Raw genomic sequence first — 17,014 nt, forward strand, 5'->3', positions numbered from 1 at the left:
TCTGTAATGGGCAAGGCGTATCAATTTACATTAGCTGAACGTCGTGCTCATCTCGTCCCTTATTTTTATAAAAAAAAACCAAATCTCGAAAACTTCTTATACTACAGGCCAGGTAACTATTATCATAATTATACATTTATATTATAATCTATCAGTGTATCTATCACTACTTTAGATAAGATAGGAAGGTACCTATTTTTAAGTTATTTGGCATCAACTTCAAAAAAAAGTGTTTGTGTGCATACATAAGCACGCAAGAAGTTATTTTTCTTTGGCCTAACGAAGCAAAAATCATTAAAATTATTTATTACTCCTGCTATTCTACGTCATTAGAAAGAAATATTTTGTAAAATCTTGCAAAGATTGCTTTGACAATTAATTATTAAATAATGAATATGGCTGTATGGGCTTGAACCCTTTGCCTGTCTTAATAATGGATATCTTAGAAAAGAATGACGCAAACGACAAAAAATTTAAGGAACCAACTTCAACCTGTTAATGCGCGCGCATCTTAAAATTTCACTCTCATCATAATATTTTGATAACGCGCCTACAGATGATTTTTTTAGTTCCATTTTATTTATTATAAGTACTCAAATTAAATTTATGAACGATGCGGGACTTGAACTCGCGAACTCTCGCGTTCCGTGCGAGCACTCTTTGCACTTAGCTAACCGTTCGAGTCCTTCATACATTTTGTTTTCAAATTTAATTTGTGTTATTAATCCCAGAAGTGAGGGTTATCACTTTAAAAAATAACAAATTGTTTTTATTATAAGTACTTATATTCAAAGTCTTTATATTTGTGTCAAAAGTGCGTTTTCTCTTTTAATGGTTGATCTTATCAGCTTCATATTACTGACTGTTTAGTTTAGTTCTGTTCTCCAATTCTTTCGGGTTCGAATCCCGGTAGGTGCAAGCATTTATAATATGATAAATATGGATGTTTATTTCCGAGTCATGGATGTTTAAATGTATTTCTGTATGTTTATCTGTATTTATGTATATTTATTGTATTAAATATATCGTTGTCTTGCAACCCATAACACAGGCTATATATATGCTTAATTTGGGGCAAGATAATTTGTGTAAAAAAGTGTGTCAATATTATTATTAATTCTTATTATCTCTTATCTGTCAACTCTCTCATCACTTAAGATGTGTCACTTCAAAAGTCACTCGAATCTTATCTTTGCATATCATGATGATATTGACAATGCTATGGATGGATAGCATATATAGAATAGAAATTATTATCTTTCAATATTATCAGCGATATTTGGTTTTATTTTTATTTAGTTTATTACAACAGTAACACAATTAGACTTTACTATAACTTACTGAAAAATAAAAACCTTAATTAATTGTAAAAACAATTACGTTAGCCACAGATGAAATCTTAGATTAAGGATTGATCGCCGCTGCGCTCAAACTAGATACCGCACTACATAAGAACACTAGCTTTTATACTACGGCAACTATTACATGCTTCTTGGCGTGGCATCTTGACACTCAATGGCATCTTTCAAATTTTGTTACATAATATGCTTCGTGTTACTTTACATTGAAATTATGAACATACAAAATACTAACTGATGATAATATGTGATCACAGGATCTTTCTTATTTCTTGTAATATTATTTTTACAAAGTTTTAATACGCGGGGTTCCGCAACCTACATAAAAATGCAATTTTTGTGTTTGTTAACTATTTAATAATTTATTTATTTATACTTTAATAAAACGGCGCAAGCCAATTACAATATTAAAGTAAGAATTAATTACAAACTAAACGTATAACACAAATAATAGTTTATAAATATACAGTTTACTGTAAATAGCTAACAATTTTTTTTAACTAACAATTAATTAAAATCTAAATACCGTTCATCCATTCCTCTCACAAAAACGCAAGCACTCTGTTAAAATCGTCTGCCATCCATCCGCAAATAAATCACAAGCAGGGTTGGCTTCGAGAAGAGCGTTGAGAGCAGAGAGAGACCTCGGTGATAGCATTGTGTAGCTCATGACAGCTGTATTAAATTACATTTAATGTATATAACACTATAATATATGTTCATCAGTAAGGACGCACGCATCATCATTATCACAGATTTACGATCATTGAAAATATCTATATCTGTAAAGTACTTATTATAACTTCCGACTTCGAAAAAGGAGGAGGTTCTCAATTCGTCAGTATGTTTGTTACGTCAGAACTTTTGACTGGGTGAACCAATTTTACAATTCCTTTTTTTTAATTGAATGCTTGTGCTTCTCAAGTGGTCTTGGTCCAGATCTGACATTGGCAACCATGAGAAAACCATAAAAGTCTTAAATTTGCTATAAGTATGTGCGAGACAACTTTACGAATAACTCAATATCCTGCCAACCGATTTCGATAATTCTTTTTTTAATGCAAAGGATATATACTAGTTGGGGAGTTTGGTGAGAGTTTGGTTAGGTTCTGATTATGGAATCCATGACAAACTAACAAACAACAACCAACTTCAAAAACACTATTGCAAAACAATAGATATAATATGCACTAAAAATAATAAAAATAATTGCGTATCTTTATACAATCTAATTAATTAGTCGACTCCAAACATCACAATAATCGTAACCAGAATACTTTTTAGTGCATATTATATCTATTGTTTTGGAATAGTGTTTTTGAAGTCGGTTGTTTTTTTGTTAAAATTTTTAAGGAGTCTAAACAACGGTTCACCAGTGGGAGGCTCCTTGGCACAGGAATCCGGCTAGATAATGGGTACCACAACGGCGCCTATTTCTGTCGTGGAGTAGTAATGTATAAACATTACTGTGTTTCTGTCTGAAGGGCACCGTAGCTACTGAAATTACTGGGCAAATGAGACTTAACATCTTATGTCTCAAGTAGGGCCCAATTGTAGTGCCGCTCAAAATTTTTGGGTTTTTCAAGAATCCTGAGGGGTACTGCATTGGGTAGGGCGTATCAATTACCATCAGCTGAGTGTTCTGCTCGTCTCGTCCCTTATTTTCTTAAAAAAAACGGTGCACAAAATTCAGCGTTTGTGCGGCATCTATTATTTCCAACAAAGTATTTATTTTTATTTTTTTGCGGCACGCTTAGGTGGGCGAAACGGCACTAAGTACTTTTGCTTAACGTTGTTTCTAAGAGGTATTAAGTTAAACGAATGTTTTGTTTATCTGTTTTTACACCAGAGCAAGCGAGGTGTGACGAAGGATAAATTTAAGGTTAATTATATTTAAGAATAAACCATTTAGTTTTAATTTCTAACGACCGACACGTAAACATTTGGCGTCGAACTAGACTTGGGTATTTTTTTTTGTTACTTACAGTCATTATATGAGCATTAAATTATAAGATACTACACTCGAACGGTTAGCTCAGTTGGTTAGAGCACCGTCACGGAATGCCGGAGGCCGTGGGTTCGAATCCCGCATCGTTCATAAAATTTTGTTGTTTTTCAAATTTTATTTGCGCATTTATCCTAGAAGTGAGGGTTATTACTTTAAAAACATAACTAATTATATAAGCATTTACAAATATGATTAAATTTACGTTTGCAAAATATATTTAACATTCTAGCTATCGAATTATTTATCACAAAACTTTAAAAAAAAATTCAAACTGCCATAGACATATTTGAATTTGAATAATGGCACTGCTAAATGTGGCACGTTCTAAATATGCTAATAAGCTTAACACAACAGCATATTGGTTTTGTGTTGGTCATAATTTATTTATTTATTAGGCACTTCAACATAATATATATTAATTAATTATTAATACTTGTTTTCAAGCACTTTTTTGCCAGATATACCTGTACTCGATACAGATGAAGCTTATGGTTTCGATAGGACGTATGACAGCAATTATGTAAACATCTTTCATATTACACCTGATGATGTTATAGGTGGAATCAACAAGTTGAAGCAGAGCAGTTCCGTAGGACCGGATTGTATTCCTCCTGCAGTTCTAAAGCTGGCAAAAAAGAACTTTTGTGGCATACAATTCGTCATATTCTTTGTCATATTTTCAATCTTGCCTTGGAATCGGGAGAATATCCGTCCCAATGGAAGTTGTCGAGAGTTACTCCAGTAACAAAAAGCTCTGATAAATCGAAAGTTGAAGAGTACCGTCCTATTACAGTGTTGTATTCGCCCGCAAATGTATTTGAAAGCATTATTCACAACTACATTTACGCGCAAGTGGACAAATACATTTGTGGCGAACAGCATGGTTTTAGGCCGAAAAGATCTGTAGAGACTAACTTGTTGTCACTAGTTGATTTTATCTCAGACAAACTAGATCGTGGTTCTCAGGTTGACGTGCTCTACTTTGACTTCCAGAAAGCATTTGACAGGGTCAATAATGACGTATTGTTACAAAAACTTAGCGCTATTGGCTTTGCACCGAGACTTCTCCGACTTATCGCAGACTACTTGCGTGACCGACAACAATATGTCCGGCTTGGTCTGTTCGAATCCAATCATTACCATACGCGATCTGGGGTTAGTCAGGGATCGATACTAGGGCCTCTTCTGTTTCTTTTAATGATAAATGATCTTCCAGATGTTCTTGATAATTCTCAGTATATATGGTCTATGCTGATGACCTGAAACTCTTCAAAGAAATCAAATCTGATTCAGATTGCATGGCACTCCAAAATTATGTGCAAGCTGTGTTCCAGTGGAGGTTGAGAAACCGTATGGCATTTAATACGTCCAAATGCTATGCCATGACATTTGGACGTATTAAATGCCATACGGTTGACTTTCGACCGAAATTCTCTATTGAGTTTGATTAAAAATTGGTGGTGATTCGATATCTCGACCAGAAACTATCAAAGACCTGGGTGTCACATTCGATCGAAAGTTAACCTTCCATGATCATATTACCACTCTGGCCAAGGAATCCTATAGAATTTTAGGCTTTATTTTGAGGAATTCTGGTGATTTCACATTCAGTCATAAAGCTTTTATTTGGTGCTTTAGTGCGCAGCAAGCTAGAAACAGCTATGTGTGTGTGGTATCCGCATGAAAGTACTTATGTACTCCTTCTGCGTGAAAACGTGCAAAAAGCTTTTCTTAGGTACCTTTACAAACGTATGCATGGATACTACCCCTATATGTATCCCACAAAATTTCTTCTGGGTACATTAGGCTACAACTCCCTCGAGGTTAGGCGAAAACGACAGCAGCTCACAGTTATGTGCAGAGTTCTCAGAGGTGATATAGATGCGCCGAGTTTGCATGTTGAGCTATGTAGAATCTTTGTACCGGACAATTACTGTTCGAGGCGCAGGCATAGATTGTTCGCGAGTCCGACATATCGTACTGTGGCTCGCACCAACTCACCTATACCGAGGTCTCTCTCTGCTCTCAACGCTCTTCTCGAAGCCAACCCTGCTTGTGATTTATTTGCGGATGGATGGCAGACGATTTTAACAGAGTGCTTGCGTTTTTGTGAGAGGAATGGATGAACGGTAGTTGGATGTTAATTAATTGTTAGTTATTTACAGTAATCTTTGTATTTATTAACTATTATTTGTGTAATATGTTTAGTTTGCAATTAATTCTTACTTTAATATTGTAATTGGCTTACGCCGTTTTATTAAAGTATAAATAAATAAAATAAAAATAAAATAATACATTTACAAAATATATTGACTTAAATTTATTTACAATTCTAATATGCACACGTATAAGAGAAATTCACAGCATTGACTAATAATAATTAAATATCACACCTCGCTATAAAAATAATCTTATGCAAACTAAATCTAAATTAACATTACACAGTTCCGGTCCCTTCCCAATGTCAGTTAAAATTTGTAATAAGTCACCAGAACACTTAAAAGCCGAAACCAATATTAAAAAATTCATAAGCTCTTTGAAAAAATTACTTTTGGAAAAATTTTACTATTCTATTAATGAATACCTAGAGGAAAAATATATTTGAATGTCTGCCCCTCTGTCGTTCATTGCTATGCCTTATTACGAGGTGCATGTGATAATTATTTAGTACTACAATTTTGTTTAGTAACTAAGTCGCATGTAACGCAATTTAATTAAATAAATAATTTAAAGTAAGTGTTTTATAACTAAGTATAAATGAAAGTAAATGTGAAAATTAATTTATGTTACTAGGTTTATAGTATGACTTTAAAGTATGTTAGTATTTTATTTTTAAGTGAGCTAAGTGACTCATTGAATATATCCATTTGGGTGTTTTCTAACAAGCATGTTATATTGTTCACCAGTTCTGATAATCGGAGAGTTTTGTCTATGTATAATGTATGTATGTATGTAATGTATTATGAATACTTTTAGGCAGATGCCTCGAAGGTAGGGTGAAAGATATTTTACCGAGTAGCTCCGTACAATTGACATAATTGTTAACTATTTTGTATGTATGTATATGTATGTATATCAAACATTTTACGGCGCGTGTTTAGGGATTACATCTTTAAGAAGGGCGCGTAAGGACATCTGTGGCTAATTTCACTTGCTAAAAAAGCCAAGTGTCTGGTGAATGATGTAATTAATATAATGTTAGTACTTCTATGTTAAAAATGACAGAATAATATGAGAAAGACTGTCCCGAGGAAAGTTACGTAACTAAATGATAAAATTAAACGAAACAACATAATCAAATGAACCGACCAACAAAAGTGGAGATGGGCAGGACACGTGCTGCTAGATAAAGTGGGTTAATGGTGCAAGTGAGTTACAGAATGGTACCCAAGTGATGGTAAAAGAAGACGAGGAAGAGAAAGAGTAAAAGAAGAAGAACAAAAGAACGTGAAATAGGGGATCTAATGTAAGGCACGCGGAACCTTTTGTAGACCTACACATAGCTACTTAAAAAAAATTTACTATTTAATATATAACAATAAAAAGCAATGAAATCTTATGGCAACATAGAAACCTGCTTAGTAACACTAAAAAGCAAAAAATAAAAAAAAACTACGGTTAGAGAAACCGACTTCAAAAACTCAAAAGTATGGTTGAGCTGATGGCCTCATTGCTAATTCTCTAAAAATAAAAGAATAAATAAATAATAATAAAATAATAAATAAAATCCGTACCTCCTTGGCTCCATCCTCCTTCAATTTGAAATGCTGATGTTGCTACGCCAAATAAAAATTCAGGCGGAAAAGTTCTATTTTGTTTCAATCCTTTGTATGTGTACCTCAATTTGGTGGCACTTGTTATGTGCATCAAACTACAGAAAGAATAATAAATTATCACTATACTTATTTTAATAATTAAAAGATATTTTGTTATCTCTTTTTGTCTAATAGTTTCAGTTCATGATAATGCAAAAACACCGAAAAGCAATTAACTGTAAAAGATATAAAAATAAGATATATAGGTATCTATTATTAATGTTAACAACAACACTCACCATAGTAATAGTATTGTTTTCCCAAAATATATCATCTCGACACTCCGATGCATCTATCTTGCAATTTACATTGACGATATATGAACGCTTTTTCAAAGATAAATGTATATTTCAACAAACTAATTGAAACGAGGTAAGAATCACTAAGTGGTCATAATATAAAATAATATATAATATAAAAGTAAAAATGGATGGATTTCTATTTTCGTCAGCACTATGAACTTCACGCACTCAAACAATTTTGCAAGTTCTTCATTAAACAAAACTAAAGTTCATTATTTATACTTGAGCACAATTAATCAACATAATATCACTCTACTCAAACCTTACGCTAACACTATAAATAAAATAGAACTTGATATTGTGAAGGTAACAAACACTAACACTTTGGAGGAACATAATATGTATTTCTTACGTAAATAACAAAATAGTTATCCAAAGCATCGACTACAAAATATATTATATTTTACTGACAATGTACATGATTACAAGAAATACGCACAAATATATTAATATATTATGCGTTAATTGAAATTAAAATAATTAAACCTGAATGTATCCGTTCATTAAATCGTAGGTTATTTCATTTTAAATTCAACTTAATATAAGTACCTACTACTAATACGCTGACGAGGTCGTACAGTAATTTTAAATAAAATAAAGGCCGCAACGCATTAGGTACACCGGCGCTGTGCAGGACTGCACCTCGGCACAAAGCGACGAAATATTATTTCAATCATTATGAATATTAGTACGGTGCATGTGGCACTAGAGCGGTGCTAAACTATAAGTTAGGAAAAAGTCGAGCTCGTGAGATGAACATACAAAAAGTCAACGGCCACTTTTTTTAAGCCGTTGAGTTTTATACAAGGCGAGCTTCTCTTCGGGAGAGAGAGGCGCAAGCGGCACTCCCTATGGAGTATCCGCTGGGAGCATAGGTCTAATTGCGACTAGTGATACCAGAAGGATGATCACAAACTGGAGTTGAGTGAATGAAATGCGTCTGATTATCCCCGGATGCCAAGAAGCGATCCAGGTCAGATGAGAGTTAGTTTAGGGGTGAGGGCGTTTCTGGGCCTCCTGATATGGCGACGAGAAGGAGGGGGTGACCTTATCCGCTGCCACCTTAATCAGGGAATAAGGGTGATTGTCTGAGGACTTAAAGAAAGTTTCAGACAAGCACTTTTTGTGTTGTATGATGGTGGGGAGCTCTAAGCCCCGGTGAAAGTCTGCGTTCCTGACGCACCAGTGAGCAATTTAAAGCCTTAAAGCGGAAAATGGATTGGGCCGTTAGGAGTTTATAAATAATGTTAAATTTCACATGAACGAGGACTGGAGCGATAGCAATTTCATCTTTTTTTTTGCGCCCAGACAATGGGAAAGGGGTTATCCCTATCCCATTGACGGGAGAGAGGTGGTGAATGCTCATGCATACCAACGCAGCCTAAGTCTGCGTTGGTTATGTGGGACTCCCGTAAGAACCTAAGTGCCTACCCACTATACACCACCTGAGGAATGCTTTGGGCAATGTGCCCTCTAAACTTTCATCGGAAGCGACCATATCTTAGGGAAGAGAGGTGCAAGCACTTTTCTCTTCTTTTTGCGCCTAAACAAGGGAAAGGGCCACCCTCTGGAATAACGACGGGTGGGAGGTGGTAAATGTTCATGCATACTAACGATGCCTAAGTCTGCGTTCGTTATGTGGGACTCACGTAAAACCTAGGTGCCTACCCACTTCACACCTGAGGTTTGCTTTGGGCAAGTGCCCACCAAGTCTTCATCGAAAGTGACCTTCTCTTGGGGAGAGAGGCGCAAGCGGCACTCCTTATACTTTTTTCATTAAAAATATATTTAACGAGTTTTAAGCACTGTGATTGGCTGATAAATTGAGAGCATTTCTCCTTTCCTCATTCCCTTTCTTTTTTTGGCATTAAATGTGGCTTTCCAAAAATTCGGACTGAAAATGTACTTGTTCACACTACAATACTTCAACAGTAAATAATCGCACATTAAATTATGTATAATACAAATTGTATTCACTTGCTCGTTGACATTGCCAATGAAAAAGTTAAAGTTTTAATTCAACGCCATCTATGTGAAGAGCTGAAAACTTTCTTAGTAACATTTGTCCTTACTTCGATACGAAAGATGCGATTCACGCGCAACTAAGCCCACTCGAGGGTAATTTTAAGCAAAATTTTATTTTTTCTTTGCAACAAATAAAGATTTATTATTATTATTATTATTATACTCAACCCGCACTGCTGCCTTCAATATCAGCATAGTTCAAAGAATTTATGCCAGTTGTCGCTACTGGATTATTTCTACTAAACTGCTAAGAATACTTTGAACTCTACGGGACCGCTACGACTTACACTGAAAGGACTACGCGGTACAACCACACAATTCAGAACTTTCCGTGATCTGTGGCTACAACACACTGCTGCCGTCAGTTTTAAGCTCAGAATTACGATGTCATGTCCGTTAGACCGGACCAGCTGGGCTAGCATGCGCAACTGGAGATACCTTGCGACGAGAGAAATGTTGTCTACGCCGGCTAATTTCTCTTTTACCCTGGCATGCACACTACGAGTGACAAAATACTCGTCGAAGACTTGACTTGTCGCGCAGACAAACAAAAATGTAGCAAGAATAAGCCTGATTATTTTGTTGTAACACTGATTTACTTGTATTATTTTGAATAAAACAATAAACACAAAATTGTATTTCTCAGCAGTCAATGAATCAAGGTTAACTGTAATTTTAACATTTTACTGACTGCAAATTAAAAAGACTAGTTATTGGTAAGCTAAAATAGTAAAGTATAAAAATAATTTGAAAGTTTCGATTTGAATTCAATTACCAAATCTAAACAAATTTTCAAAACAACTATTCACTTAAAAAATAATGGCCACAGGCTTCCAATAAAGAACAACAAAAAAAAAACAACGGAAAATAGGTATTTTAGGCATACCACATTTAATATAATTATTCTGATTCTGATATTTGCAGTGATTGCACAAACTCATACTATATAATAATTTGTTTAAAAAAACGTTGTGCACATTTCCTCTACATATTCAAAAGAAAAAATCTCAGAATGTAATTCAATAAGACTAAAACACAAATTTGTTTTGTATTAAGCATTGAACTTCTCTCATTTGATTAATTGTTACTCATTAACGTTAATCTAGAACCCCAATTGACTTAATAAGCTTAAGATATAGGATTAAGGATCAATTCTTAATCTAAGCAGTAAGCGAAGTTACTTGAAAATATCTTCGACAAACGATCTCGTCCACAAGATTGTAAAACGACAAATTACTCTATATCAATTATCAAAATTCGGTAAAATTTGAGAAAATTAAGTTGCCATGTTTGAGATTCTTAAAGAAAAATACCATAGATGTGTATAACTACGTGATGTAAGTAACCACGCTAGCTTCAACAGACACATAATAAGACGAGATGTTGAGTAGAGATAATTTACTCGTGTTTTTGTTAATTATTAGAATAAGTTTTGATCGTTGTCGAAGTTGCTGTTCGTATTTGTTCAAATATTTCGAATGGTTTTGACGTTTTCCGTCACAAAAAGTATATAAAATGGAGAAACGCACGGGGTTTTGCGGCTCTCTCTCTCCCCGAGAGAAGGTAGCTTTCGATGAAGGCTTAGAGGGCACTTGCCCAAAGCCAACCTCACGTCGTTATTAGTGGGAGGCACTTAGGTTTTACGTGAGTCCCTCATCACGTAGACTAAGGCTACACTGGTATGCATGAACATTTACCACGCATGAGGGTAGCCCTTTCCCTTTGTCGGGTCGCAAAAAAAACGCACGGGACAAATGGTGCTGATCAGTCTGCTTGATTTTAACTAAATTTACAGTTGAAGTAGACGGCACAATTGTATGTTCTAAGTATATAAGGATTAATCTAGTTTACCAGTTTTATTGTGCATTAAACTCATATCACGCACGAAGTGAACGTGTTTAAATATTAAATCATGTCTATCTAATCTAAATCATCTATTTTGGCAGTTATTGTGCATTAAACTTACCGTGTTCAAATTCAAATATTTTTAATCAAAATAGGATTCAAAATCACTTATGGAACGTCAAAAACCACCACCCATTTAAAATAGACTGCCTCAGACCAGCAGAACGGGGGCAAGAAACTCAGCGGGCATTTTATATAAAAATATGGATTACAATGTTATATCGTATATACATTTATAATAAGGAATCGTGCCATAAATTTCAGTATTTAAAATTCTATTGCAAATAAAATTTATTGCTTTTACAATGTGTTAGTTTAATACATAAATATTAAACAATTTAAGATATAAAAACCTTATTCGAAGTGGTCTCTATTGCCTGCAACACAGTCCATTAAACATTGAGGCAAGTTATCAATAGAAGCACGTCGTTCCATGGGAAATTTCTTCAATGCCAATCGAACGGATTAATTTAGGGACTCCAAATTATCATGGCGTTGAGAGCAAGCCGTACTCTCTAAAACTGACCATAAATCCAACGATTTAAGATCAGGTCTCCACGACGGCCAGTCTTCAGCTCTGATGAAGTCCGAAACGTTCATTTCAACCAAGACTGCGTAGACCGAGCTTTATGACCCGGCGCCGAGTCTTGCTGGAACCATTCTTGGTTATTGAACATGGTGTTATTTTGGGGCTTCATTACCTTCTCAAGAATGGTATCTTGATACACTTGTGCCGACGTTTCGAAATAAGTATGGCTCAGTCACTCCTTCATAGCTAATACCAAACCAATCCATCACTGAAGTCGGATAGTGCCCACGTTGCACTCTATCGACTAATTGGGAAGCTTCCTTAGAGCTTTGAGCATAAATACGGTTATTTTGTTTGCTAAAATGTTGCTCAATTGAAAAAAAATCTCATCCTCAAACAAAATTTTTCTGTGACCTCAAAATAATAAATATGCCAAATAAAAAAAACAGAGTATTTGGGGTAACTTTTTAGCAAATTTCGTGGAAAAAAAATATTTTCTGGAAGATAAAAATAAAAAACTAAAAACTTCCTAACTAAAAACCGACCTCAGATTGCCCATAATTAATTTTCCATTCATTTTGTTATTTCCTCTTCCTTTTCCAAGGGGTTTCATCCTACTATTATTATTTTTTTTTTCACTTTTTATCATTTTCATAGGCACTTTCAGTACTGGTCCATAAACGTAATGTCCACGTTCGGGGCGGGTTTTTTTTATTACAACTTACCCTGACGAGCAGGACATTCAGCTGATGGTAATTTATACGCTACTACCATAATTGCGATCGTCACCTTGAGACATAAGGTGATAGGTCTCATTTGGCCAACAATTTCACTAGCTACCCCGCCTTTCAGACCGAAACTCAATAATGCTAAAAAATTCCTACTTCACGGCAGAAAAAGGCGCCGTTGTATCCATAATCTAGCCGGCATCGTGTGCAAGGAAGTCTCCCACTGGTGAATGGTTTACATAATTCGCATTATCCACTGTGCTTATATGATCGAAACTCTTAATTGACCCTGATTATTAGTGATCTGCAGTCAGGAGATCAATTTTTATTATATTATTTACATAAGCTGTTAAGTCTCATTTGCCTAGTAATTTCACTACTTACGGATAAAGAATTAAAACGCTTGTTTATTGAAACTGTGTTTTTACATTAAATTTTGCGTAATAGTTACATTTTTATTATTATATTCGTTAACCGAACGTTTCGAGACCATCCCAGATCGCGTTTTCAGTAATGAAAACGGTACACCGTCTCGAAACGTGAGGTTAACTAAAACTAATTATTATAATAAATCTTATGCAAAATCTAATGTATAAACAATGTTATTTTTTATTAATTACACGCGTTTTAATCCTATAAAAATATTTTTATTTAAATATGTAATACTCGCGTTAATTAAAGAAAATACTAAATTCAAACGTTAAAAAAAACATTCAAAACAAAAATATTGTACTCAATACAAGATTAGCTTCACTTACTGGCCGGAAGCACTAGAAGATAAAGCAATGAAAAATGACAAAATGATATAACATTCAAAGTTAAACATAATCTTATAACAGTACCAATCAGAGATTGTCAACCCATTGGTATTATCAAATATATTTTGTTTTTTTAATGTTATAATATTTAATATTAAATTAATGGTCAACATTCTAACAAAATTGCTAGTTTTAAATATATTATTCTGAGAGCTTAAGTTTGAGTATTGACTTTATTTTGTCTATGTGCTCAAGTATTCATTCATATTGTCAAATGAAATACTGTTGCCATAAGCCATATTGTTTATGGAGTGTGAAGTTAATAGTGATATTAAAAAATGTCCTAACCGAAAAGGTTGCCATATACTTTTTTTTTTATGCCAATACGGGACGAGACGACAGGACGTTCAACTGATGGTAATTGATACGCCTGCCCATTACAATGCAGTGCCTTCAGGATTCTTGAAAAACCCAAAAACTGAGCGGCACTACAATTGCGCTCGTCACCTTGAGACAGAAGATGTTAAGTCTCATTTGCCCAGTAATTAACACTAACAAAAACACTAGCTACGGCGCCCTTCAGACCGAAACACAGTAATGCTTACTCATTACTGCTTCACGGCAGAAATAGGCGCCGTTGTGGTACCCATAATCTAGCCGGCATCCTGTGCAAAGGAGTCTCCCATTGGTAGAGAGTTGATTATGAGAGTTGATATTGATTTCGAGTGTGAAGTTAATAGAAATTTAAAAAAATGTCCTAACCGAAAAGGTTTGCAATATAATTATGTCAAAATTTCATTTTTAAAAAAATGAAAGTCTTGCCATATTGTTTTGGAGTGTGAAGTTAATAGAGATTTAAAAAATAGTCTGAACAGAAAAGGTTTGCAATATATGTCCTCTTAAACATTCCTAGTATCTATCCTATCTTTATTCAATTTATTCGAAGAAATATTTTATCATTGAAAAAGTGTATATAAAGATCGTTTAGATAAATTGTAACAAACGTACATCGGAGTGCCGAGATGAAGTATTTTGGGAAAACAGCACTGTTATTATGGTGAGTATTGTTTCATTACATTGAATAATTATTAAAAAAATTAAAATAGGGTTACTATTTTTTATTTTTTACAGTTTATTATTTTTATCTGTCATTTTTGTATAACCCTGAAGCTTTAACTTATGAAGTTATTGCCCAAAAAACTGTTTCTATTCATTTATTTTTATTAATATCTGAAAGTATTTTTTAAAATTAAGAATTGTAGTGATATTTTTATATATTACTAGCTGATACCCGCGACTTCGTCCGCGTAGACATATGTCAAAACTTATGATTTATCGTTCATAAAAATATTGTTTTCAAATTTTATTTGAGCTAAAATTCATTTTATATTTTACCTGCTGAGAAAGTTGGAAAGATATAAAAATTCTAATTAGTTATTCATTTTGAGCTATTCTTTCTGATTTCTGAACGATACCTACACATCGATGGAAAAACAAAATTGTTGTTTTTATTTAATTCCGAACACTTTCATATTTATTCACCTTTTAAACCTTCCCTGGACTTCCACAAATAATTCAAGACCAAAATTAGCCAAATCGGTCCAGCCGTTCTTGAGTATTAGCGAGACTTACGAGCAGCAATTCATTTTAATATATATAGATGTAGCTGTTAAATGATTTTGTTCAAAAAATATGTTCAAATCTTTCGAAATTTCAACCCTCAACGCACTAACCAAGCCACCTACACCCAAAGCAACCGTTGCCATTAACTATTGCTACGACAGAAGAACGTCGTTTGGGCCAGCTAGTACCTTTAATCTTCACTTTATCTAGTTTTATTTAAATAGCTGACCAGACAGACGTTGTTCTGTACAGCAAAAACTAATTAATTTATTATCTAAGCCTGGCGGCACAGTAGACATATTTATGTCTACTGAGCTGGCAGTGTGCGATCTGTCTCTTACTGTCAAATAACTCACAGTTATTAGTTATTTCAAATAACGCTGGGGCTAAGTTAACATTAAAAAGTTTATAATAAAGGTATTCGTTAAGTTTTTTAATTTTTTTGTTGTTTCTGCACAATATATCATCTATATAAATTTATCTATATTTTAGTATAGTATATATTATATGTGTCTATATTTTTGACACTTCTTACCTTATAATAATTAAAAGTAATGTACTGCCTTTCTCTTTTATTGTATTACAAATGGTTGCCTGGAAGAGATCACTATATAGTGATAAGGCCGCCATTTGCACCATATCATGTAATTATGTATGTTAGTAATTAAGTTATATTTTGTTAATGTGGTGTCAAAAAAGTGTAATAAATAAATAAAAAATAAATATTCTTAATTTGTTTTTAAATAAAAATCTTCTACTAAGTATTAGAAATCTTTAAAAATTGTTGAATGAAATCGGTTAAAGTGTTCTCAAGTTTAAGCGTAACCAAGAGAAATAGGGGTTCATTTTTACATATATAGGTGAAAGAGATTATTAGAGCTATAAAAAAAGATTGTTTTATTATATAAGTATCTGATTTTTGACATTGCACAAATGCGAGCAACGTTTCATAGCAAATTGATGTACATTAATTTATTAATGTTAGATAGTTATTGAAATGCGTTTAACTATTATTTCAACATTAACTATTTCGTCAAATGGATGACCATGGCAAATTATTTTTTATAGATATCTTAAAAAGTATTTTTTTAATATAATAAGTGATACACGCGGCTTAAAAATAATTTATTGTTTTTTTTTTATAGTTTCATTTACATAACAAGTGCCGCCAAATTGAAGCACACAAACAAAGAGTTTAATCAAAATAGAAGTTTTCCGGCTGATTTTTTATTTGGTGCAGCAACAGCAGCATTTCAAGTTGAAGGAGGATGGAACCAAGGAGGTATTTATTTTGTTATCGTCAATTTTTTTTAAAGCATTAGCAACAAGGCCATCTCTTCGAAAATAACAATGATACGAAATGTGTTTTGAGGAAAATAAATTTAGTAATTCCGGTTCTAGGATGAAGTCCTACATGGATGTGACAAACAAATATATCGTGTGCGAAAAAGATCACATACAAAAACTGAATGAAAAAGACGAAAACAATATTTTGTGTCTTTGTCAGATTTCTGTTTTGTTTGTGGACCTGCACTTGCTCACTGATGTCGTGGGCTTTTAATAATTAATTTTATTAATCCAATACCGATCTTTAATGTCACTGTATTTATTTATTTTTCAATCAGGTACGATACTGCGCTATACATAAATAACATATTTATACTGTCTACTAATATATGTATATACACTTTTTGGTGCATTAGAAAATACAAATGAAAATCCTTAGAAATCAATTTCAAAAGTAACGAATTTTGTTGGATACTTTGTGTCGTTGCACAACTTACTTACGGCCGTTCCCAATATAATATCTACAGATAGAGATAACTTACTGAAATGGTTCGAGTCATATCTTCAAAATAGACTTCAGTCAGTAGTTGTAGGAGGCACTGAATCTACTTCATACATTGCGCGATCTGGTGTTCCCCAGGGATCCCACCTAGGACCGTTGCTCTTTTTGATATTT

The 17,014-nt window shown here is 33.7% G+C and overlaps 2 protein-coding genes across 7 annotated transcripts in view; one reads left to right on the forward strand and one right to left on the reverse strand.

Annotated features, from left to right (window-relative positions):
• The window catches only part of LOC126979532 (myrosinase 1-like), a 116,595-nt gene that overhangs the window by 90,100 nt on the left and 9,481 nt on the right, over positions 1-17,014 (forward strand). Inside the window, exons 1-2 of one of the 6 annotated variants that reach the window (XM_050828869.1) lie at positions 14,397-14,485; positions 16,197-16,333. The exons of 4 other annotated variants lie outside the window; for them this stretch is intronic. In XM_050828869.1, coding sequence (XP_050684826.1) covers positions 14,451-14,485; positions 16,197-16,333 — 172 coding nt within the window. In that variant the 5' untranslated portion in view covers positions 14,397-14,450. Of the gene's footprint in view, positions 1-14,396; positions 14,486-16,196; positions 16,334-17,014 lie in introns of those variants that run through there. One more of the 6 variants, XM_050828874.1, reaches the window with a different exon arrangement.
• LOC126979528 (myrosinase 1-like) overlaps positions 1-17,014 on the reverse strand; it is a 116,029-nt gene that overhangs the window by 42,177 nt on the left and 56,838 nt on the right. The gene's annotated exons all lie outside the window — the stretch shown is intronic.

This window comes from Leptidea sinapis, chromosome 3 (assembly GCF_905404315.1).
Source record: "Leptidea sinapis chromosome 3, ilLepSina1.1, whole genome shotgun sequence".
Taxonomy (NCBI): Eukaryota; Metazoa; Arthropoda; class Insecta; order Lepidoptera; family Pieridae; genus Leptidea; species Leptidea sinapis.